The sequence below is a fragment of the Magnolia sinica genome, chromosome 5 (genome assembly GCF_029962835.1).
Source record: "Magnolia sinica isolate HGM2019 chromosome 5, MsV1, whole genome shotgun sequence".
Classification (NCBI taxonomy): Eukaryota; Viridiplantae; Streptophyta; class Magnoliopsida; order Magnoliales; family Magnoliaceae; genus Magnolia; species Magnolia sinica.
The window spans coordinates 14,293,989-14,303,250 of record NC_080577.1 but is presented as its reverse complement, the minus strand read 5'-3'; the positions used below and the strand labels follow the sequence as shown (position 1 = coordinate 14,303,250).

General features: G+C 38.1%; 1 protein-coding gene across 1 annotated transcript; it reads right to left on the bottom strand.

Moving 5' to 3' along the window:
• Positions 1 to 5,866: 5,866 nt before the first annotated feature.
• Positions 5,867 to 8,998, bottom strand: LOC131245511 (uncharacterized). The gene is made up of 4 exons (XM_058245030.1): positions 8,875 to 8,998; positions 7,691 to 7,841; positions 6,315 to 6,386; positions 5,867 to 6,083 (listed from the first exon to the last, which is right to left on the bottom strand). The coding sequence occupies exons 1-4, from the start codon at positions 8,892 to 8,894 to the stop codon at positions 5,949 to 5,951; spliced, it is 378 nt and encodes a 125-aa protein (XP_058101013.1). The 5' UTR covers positions 8,895 to 8,998; the 3' UTR covers positions 5,867 to 5,948.
• Between the last annotated feature and the right edge of the window lie 264 nt (positions 8,999 to 9,262).

The window sequence follows — 9,262 nt, the reverse complement described above, 5'->3', positions numbered from 1 at the left end:
CTGAAAGACTGTCTGTCTCAGGCTAAGTCCTAGTAGGATAGTACCTAATACGCGCCCTAAGAGGAGACTCGATTTTGTAGTGACCCTCGGTACTTATCGAAGCTCTGTAGGTCCCACCATGATGTATGTGTTTTATCAATACCCTCTACCTATTTTGACAGCTCATTTTAGGGTATTAGACCAAAAATTAGGTAGATCCAAAGCTCAAGTGGACCACACCACAGGAAACAGTAGGGATTTAACGCCTATCATTGAAAACTTCTTGTGGGCTACGGAAGTTTTGGATCAAAGTGATTTTTACGTTTTCCCTTCATCCAGATCTGTCGGACCTTATCAACAGGTTGGATGGCAAATAAAATCACGGTTTGTTGTACGAAGGTTTCAATTATAGGTGTCATTATATCCATTACTTTCTGTATGGTGTGGTCCACTTAAGATTTGAATCTGCTTCATTTTCGAGCTCATGCCATAAAATGAGCTTGCAAAATGAATAGACAGCATAGATAAAACACATACATCATAGTGAGGTGCACAGAGCTTTTCCAGCACCGAAACTGGAGGGGCCACTACAGAATCTGAGTCCCGTACCAAGCCCCATTGATGACTATAGAACATTCACATCATACATATGGTATGCCAGCTTATTCTAGGACGGTAGCCCAACAACCATGCAGATTCAAAGCTCAAGCAGGACAATGGAAAAAAGTGGGCCTGGTCACCCATCAACGAAGCCCTTCTTTGTCCGTGCGTAATTGCACCCTCCCTCTCTCTCTAATTCTCTCTCCCATGCTTTACAAGTGCCTTGCACTGTTGCACATGCCATGTTTTTAAAATAGTCAATGACACTGCTGTTTTTTTTTTTTTTTTACACGCACACACACACACCCCACACACTCACGCCAGAGTGGGATTTCACCACCTATGGATACTCAAACCCTTGACCGGGTGTTGAAACTCCTGAGAGTCTATCACCCGAGTAAGAGTAAGGATCCAGTCAATGACACCACCTGAGTACGCTCCTCAAGGAGCTAAACAGACATCAACACCATCCATGAAATAGTTAGTCAAGCAATAAATATGCTAAAATTCAAAACAAACACAAAACATTAGCATGCTCAAATAAGAAGAATTAGAGGATCCGTAATTTGGTTCTTGAGAGGGCTTCTCCATGAAGCTGTAATCAAGAGGGAGTTTTCAATAACAACTAAAATTTTCACTTGTTTTTCAATAATAATAATAATAAAGTGCTTGTATGCATTCAGGAGTGGACATTTAAGATATAACATTCTCCTGATATTTGTATGCAGTTGAATTCTTTTGGTTAGAAACAGGTCTAATGTCTTTGGGAACATACTCAACAATTAAAACAATAAATCAACCACAACATTCCATCAAAAGGCAATAACTGTATATAAGAATTTCATGCAAATTGTTGTGTATGGGACCCACCATAGTGTATGGCATCCAAACCATCAAGAAAGGTGGCCTCATCATGAAAGTGGGTCAACCCAAAAATCAGGCCAATCCAACTGACCTGCTGTAGGGATTGGCTGCCACACACACAACAAGTTGCATGAAATTCTCATCTACAGCAAGCTGCATCTAAGACATTCTCATTTTGTAGATTAGGAAAACTCACATTCGAATGCAATTTCTTCAAGTACAAGCCTTGAGGGAGGAATCAATCCAAAGGTGGTCTCCACCCATACAAAAATCGTTGATAATCACTAATTGCTTGACAAGAAGACAACATAAGCCACACGATATCAACTTGGTAGGGTGGCAAATGGGCTGGGCCAGTTTACCAGATAGAGTCCAACCACATTGGACCCAGTTTGGGTTGAATGTCAGAACCACAGGTTAGATTTGGACCTAAGCTTGCATCCTGTTTAAAAGCCCAACAAGTAGGCAGGGCTAGGCTGACTTATTTAGCTGAGTGAGTATTTAGAATGGTGGACCTGGCCTAGCCCATACAGAATTTCTTAATCCACAAGATCACTACAAGAAAAACAGGCTTTACCAGCGACCAAAACCGCCCCTAAAAGTCCCAAAAACCGTCGGTATAAGAATTACCAGCGGTCGGATGCGTGCCGCTAAAAGTTGCAACAAACACCGCCAAAAGCTGTAACAAGCACCGATAAGATATTGAAAAAACGCTGCTCAAAGCTGTAAAAAGCGCCAATAAAAAATGGACAAAGCGCCAATAAAGGATGGAAAAAGCGCCAATAAAGGATGGAAAAAGCGCTGCAAAAGGTTGCCACAACGCCAGCAAAAGTATTTTTGACTGCCGCAATAAGGTTGCCAAAACACCGGGAAAGATATGCAAAAATGCCGAAAAATGCATGCTGAAGCAATTTCATGCCAAAATTCGTGTGTATAATTCTACAAGCAAAAAAAAAAAAAAACAACAATAACACAAGTATTAACAACTAACACTAAGATGTAGACCGCTTCCAAAATTTTTAACATAGTCCACATGCCCTGGGCAATCCACGTGTGCATAGTGCCGCTTAGTAGTCTCATATTCCACATGGGCCTACAAATCATGTCACCTAAAATAAGCTTCCAATATCTCCAAAATAAGTAGTTATTGAGCATAAAAAATGCCAATAAAAGACAGCATTAAAACATGCTATGTACTTGTGCTAGAAACATATCCCAACACATAATGTACATGATGCAAGAAAGCAAATGGCATCCTAACCGTTGCATTGGGAATTCCTCGAGCTTTCTCCTCTGGTGCCTTGTCAATCTCATCAAAGGCAAACAGCCTTAGCTTTACCTTCTTTTGCCAGTACCTATAAAAAGCCCATAGAAATTAGAATGCCGCACAAGCTCCTTGCAGGGATAACGCAATCATAAACTCAAAAAAAACAAATCAACTCTAGATCTAGAGAGAGACAAATAAGATCAATGTCATCATCATCAACATCTATGGCTTATCCCAACTGATTGGGGTCTGCTAGCTAAGATCAATATATGGAAGCATAAAATACATCACCTAGAATCTACCTTTGTAATGGCTGCTGTGAGTGTATTTTTCCCATGATCGACATGTCCAATAGTCCCAACATTTACATGGGGCTTCCTGCATCAATAAACACAACAAGAATACAAATATAAAGAATTGTACATGACCAAAGTACATTAATTCACATCATGAACTCAACAGATAGATTGAGGACAAGCTAAATATTATCTCCCTTTGAAGAAACTGAATCAAAGATACCAAACACATCAACGAGTTGCATACTGTCACTATGGAGTAGTATTTTTCCATTTAAGCATGTGAAACTTTATTAGAAATTAATGCAAAATAGCGACTCAAAAGGCCAAGCTGGAAATATTGCATACAAAAATTACAAAACAGGCATACACAACAAAGTCTTTGGAGAGTAGAAAGGCTGCAACCAATGCTGATTTGATGACTAGACTATTGGCTTCCTAATGAACGTAAGATGTCCTTCCAAATCCCCATAAATCCTAAAAAGAGCTAACGAGTGGAAGTTATATCTCCTGTGAGCCACCTGATGGTGTTGCTCAAGGCTTTAAGCAAGACCAAAAGAGCTCTCACCCTCTAATCGTTGTTCCATCATGTTGCAGGTATGTGCAAATTAGAACCATCCATCTAGTGGCTCCCAAAGTGAGCGTTGAATGGTTAAAGAAACCAAATTGAATGATCCAACTCAACCTATCAACATTCTTCAAAATGGTAGTAGAAAACAAAATTGGTTAAGAACAGTATATATTCAGCAATTAGAAGTTCAAAAGGAGATGGTTATGATTATTTGATAGGTGTCATTTTCAAAACCACATGCCATTGACAATAAGGTCCACTTGACGGACAGCCCCAAGATTCCAATCTCGCCTCCCAAGTGTACAGTGGGGAGATCTCTCTGCCATATCTGGGTTCTTTTGGCTGTATTGTAAAATTTCCTTTCTTGTAAATCCACAATAGAAATTTCCCTACCATGACTTGCTTATGATTTCAAAGAAGCATTTTGGTTTGATGATGATAACCATTCGATATGTGTGTGTATGCATGTCCAACATCAATGTATCCAAGTTACATAGGCTTGTCTCTTTCATATCTGCTCCTCATTCCATCTTTTTTCCAACAATAACAATACCGAAATATTTAAGGTGCAAAGACTTTGGCTAAATGCTAAAAAAACACTCAATCCTATTCATGAGAATATTGTTCAACATTTCTCGCTCTTAAAACTTACCTTAGCAACAGTCCCAAGAAAGAAGATGGCATGCCGTACAGTCATATCATGGCAACATTACATGCACATCAGCAAATTGACATGAAAAACTTGAATGTGAGAATGGACAAGATCAGCAAACCCATGTTATAATTGTATGGTATGGATATGACTCTGGTATGGTAATTGTTTGAGCCATAACAAAGAAAACAAATATTTTATTTCAATCAAACTGTCACGGTTCAACAAATAGAAATAACATACTTTTGCGAAATAAAGTACATAGGATGATGAAACCATCTCTCTCTCTCTCTCAAAAAAAAAAAAAAAAAAAAAAGAAGAAGAAAGAAAGGATGATGTTACCAACCTTTTCACATTCAGATGTGGTGGGTTCATTTGGATATTTTTCGGTGTGCGAAAAAATCAAAGCTAGTTCAACTGCAACAAAAGTTTAGCAATGAGACTCATTTGGAACTTAAAATATCATGCAACTATAATACCAATAATGAGGCTGCTATTATGAGTATAGGCATCCAGATTTGTCTTCAAAGTGGATTGAATTTTTGTAAGGCCCCATTTGGGAGCATAGTTTGACTTTTGAGAAAAGGATTATTTCATTGAAATGCGTTCACGCAGAAATTAGTGGAAAAGGAAATGGAATGTTTGGGAGTTCTTTCCATTTCCTCAAGAAAAGTGACATCAATAGCACTTTTTCTAAAGTCATTTATGTTTCATGTGTTTGCAAGATTTAACAAACTCTAAGCTCCAAAAATCAAAATGTGGCCGTTGCAGCCCAAGAAGTGACTATTATGAACTATGGAACTGTTCTCTTCCAAGAAACGGAACATGGAACTGTGAACCATGATTTTTTTTAGATGAAAAAAATGAAACAAAGTATGGAACTGCTCCAAAACAGATTCATCGGAGGAAAAAATAAAAATAAAATAGAACTGTAATCTTTTGTAATTTTGAGATGACGTGCTTTCATTGGAGGCATGAAAGTAGGTACTTCCAAGGCAGAGGAGACTGGCTTTCCAGTAGTCCTCTAATCTAACCCAAGAAATAGGAAGCAAGAAAGTAATTCTTTTAGGATGTGAAAGAGAAAAACAGAGGCATTAAAAAAAGAGCTTCCTATAACTAATGAAATTCACTACGATAGTAAAAAACTAACTCCAATTGCCTACATTCTTTAAGGACACTTCTGGACACCCACCCATAGAACATGGACAACAAATTCTCTTTTGGTTGGGGTTCATCACTCAATGATGACAATGGTGAAGTCATTGACGCGTCCCCACCTATTGCAGGAAAAAGAAAAAGTATAGAACAGTATCAACAAATAAGCAACTTTAATAAGAAACAATAGTAAAATCTCCTTGACATAGTGGTGAAAACAATTGAAAACTTCATATATTTAACAGGACCACCACAATAATAATTTTAAGAAAAAATTGGTAAGAGTTACATGGCATCTGTGTGATATATAGATGCAATTTCCAGCCCGGTCTCATTTTGCATTTTCCTTGGCCAGGAAAATCTGTACCTGAGAGAAAAAAAAAGCTTGTAGAATCATCAACTTGCAATTGTTCGTATCCACTGCATCAATGGCTATTGTGAATGTTCTGAAGACGTCCAATCTCTGCATATAAGAACTGGCACAGTATGTACTAATGAAGTGAACTGAAATAATTAGTTCTTGAAGTGGAAGTGATTACAGAAGTAAAACAGTTGAAATGCCACTCACTGTTTATTAAGGCATTCTTGTAAGCTACTGCAATTAGTCAAGGAGTCAAGAAAACTCAAGTCATGAGCTTTCCCAAATCCAAGTTCATTAGCGCCCATATCTAAGAGTGAGAGATCCTTCAGTATGCCAATCTACATACAAGAACAATTTTCAGGTGACGTGTGAAAAACAACGAAGAAACATTGCATGAGACACTTTTCAAGACTCGCAAGTAGCTAGAGATGTACACAGTGAACAAATGCTGGTACAAACATGCCTCCATATCCTATGTTCATGATCTAAGAAGCCTTGCTTCTTTAATAAGAAGAGATAATCTTATGCTTAGCAAAAGGAGAATTAAAAAGAAGAAGAAGAAAAAAAACCTCCTGTGTACTGAGTTTATCAGTTGATGTTGGTAACAGTTGTTCTGTTGCTGCAGAAAATTTTGAGAAAACCTGCAATATGAGAAGTTGGCATTTACAGAGGCCCCAACAAAACTAAATATTATAATGCGCCGCAAATACATGTATTTTTTGTAGTGAACCCATCTCGCTACAGATTCAGATACCATCCAGCATGGCCCTCGCTTCAGCAATAGTGTTGCCCATTAGATGGATTTGTTTGATTCGGACAATTGACCATTTTTCATTCTAGTTGCCCATTAGATGCCCACCAGTCGGGTAGTTAGGACATCATTTCAATGTAAGTTTTAGTTTGCAGCCCATCCAAACGCACTCCAAGAAATTTCAGCAGCAGCTCATCCATGGTTCAAAAACTTAAAAACTCGAATCCATCTACAATCTTGCTTGAAGATTCTTGATGTCTCCTCACACCTGATTTGCAAATGGCCACCATAGAATTCCACTAATTTCACCTTAATACTGACCCAACGAACCTACCATGTTGCACACTGTTTCATTCTATGTTCTCAACAGCAACTTGAATTTCAGGTTATTAGAATATGATATTTTGTGGCCCTCTATGGACATCCTAAACCTGATTTTTTAAACTAGGTTTTGGCCAGCTGTTTGGTGAATTTGTCTCCCTATATAATTCAACTTATTCCATTTTTGGCCAGCAACACGCCTTTTTTATGTTTATATATTGATGTTTTTTCATCAATTTTTCAAAAAAGATTTCTGTACTGCTGGATTTTTCTTACTGCTGAAATTTGTCTTTCAGAATCAAATTCTGAGTTGCTGGTTGAATTTATCTTATATGTAAAATTTATCTCCCAGATTCAAATTAGAGCTTGGTGAAATTTTCCCATCCTAGATCCTAAGTTGTTTAATTTTCTTGTGTATAAATTGCTAAATCTGTCACCAAAAACTAGATTCTTCTTCTAGGTGATCAGGTTTCTTCTCCCGAATGGTGTGAATTTTTGTGTCTTTCCCAACCTAATTCTATATGTGGATTTGTACGTATTTTTTGAAACCTAATTTTTTTTTCTTCTACTGATCCATAGATAATACCATGTTGACTTTGAATCATCCAAGATCATATTTGTTCCCATTGAATTGTTCTCTACACACGTGCTAAATTTTAATTGAATTGTGACCATCATTCACGGTAAACTTGCTGGCTTTGCTGAACTTTCAGTGCTCACCATATGTGTTGGATCACAAAGCTCCAACTAGTAGAAGTTTTTATCAATATCTGAACCATATATATAAATAACAAATGACAGAATACAGATATTAAAGGCAAGAGAAAGGGAAAGAAAGCTCAGGCAAAGTCATCTTGAAACAAGGAAATTTACCTGTGTAAAATATGTAATCAACTGTGCCAATGAAATCTCTAGTGCAGTTTGTGAACTACGGTTCATTAGTCGTGGGGTCCATTCTCCTTCTTTGTTGCTCCAAACCAATTCCAACTCCCACCATCCTTGCAAAGGATGAGTATGCACTGACCTGCAACAAACACATTGTCACGACCCGTGCAAAATAATTGGGTGGTTCAAGGGAAGTGGCAGCAGGCTGAAGTTTTACCAATGGAAGTTGATGAGTTAATTTGTTTGCAGGACGCAAGATTCCAAGAGGGTCTACTGTCAAGTCAGGATGCAACTCATCCACCTTCCCCATAGCCAGATGTTCATTCAACACTTGTGATGTAAAATTATACATTGGCAATTGCAGAGAATGCAAAGAAATCGACACTGAATTGGAAAAATGAAAAACTGAAGATCATCTATTCTGAGATTCCACATAGAAAGCACACACCTTCCCAGCAATCAATTTAATCCTCATAATGCTAATAGTTTTACATGTACTTCCATGAATGACTTCGGAACCTTTTGCATTCTTTGTCAAATGATGGAAAGCTATTTCACCCGACGAACATTAAAATAATCCGAAAGAGATTGCTTGATCACGGTCAAATCCAACAGTAAATAAAACATGCCACCAAATTTCATAGAATGGAATCATATACCTACTTTACACACAACAACGCCCCTATATGAAGCGTAACTAGAGCACATTCCCCACTTCAATGGATTCAACTTTTGCAACATAAGCAAGTAAAAATCAAGCCACGAGTCAAACTGAAATGAGTGCTCAACTAAGTTACAATTTGGGTGTGGCTGTAAGGATTTTTTTTTCTTTTTCTTTTTTTCTTTTTATGGCATTGCTATGAGGGATTTACAAACTATTGCAGTAAATAAATGGAGATATGCTGTCTGTGACTCTGCATGCACATTAACATTAGAATAACATAAGAACAACATTTGCAAGACAATTCATGAAGGTCTTGCAAGATACACTATGGTATTATTACCAACTCAATGATATCAACATGCACAAAAAATAACACAAACTATCTCAACCAAAAACAAAGTCACAATGCAATAACTTGCCAATCTGTATACAAAGCATTGTTACGTGATCAATCCCGAGAACAGTAAGGAAGAAAATGAAAGGGACCAGCTGAACAAGGGCATTGTACCTGATGACATTGATGTTCATTGCCTAGCAGGTCTAATTAAGGCCTGGTTCAGAGAGCTTCCTGCAGGAGTACTTGATGGCCTTTCCCCCAAACAAGTTCTGCAATGCAAAACAGAGGAAGAGAGTGTGGAACTTGGGAAACTGCTCCTCCCAACTCAAGCTGCGCTCCTCAACTGGGCCGTTGATCTTATGGCAGATGTCGTTGAAGGGGAAGAAGATAACAAGATGAATGCAAGAAACATTGCCATGGTCTTTGCTCCCAACATGACTCAGATGGCCAATCCATTGACAGCTTTGATGCACGCCATTCAGGTAAGGAATCTGCTCAAGACCTTAATCTTGAAGACCCTATGGGAACAGAAAGAGACTGGGATAGGAGGGTCTTCACC

Excerpts from the sequence above, each read along its gene's own strand:
- LOC131245511 (XM_058245030.1), bottom strand. The coding sequence starts at position 8,894 with ATGAACATCAATGTCATCAG. Across the intron at positions 7,842-8,874 it reads ATGAACATCAATGTCATCAG|GTCAGTGCATACTCATCCTT; the intron begins GTACAATGCCCT and ends TGTTTGTTGCAG. Across the intron at positions 6,084-6,314 it reads ATAAACTCAGTACACAGGAG|ATTGGCATACTGAAGGATCT; the intron begins GTTTTTTTTCTT and ends TCTTGTATGTAG.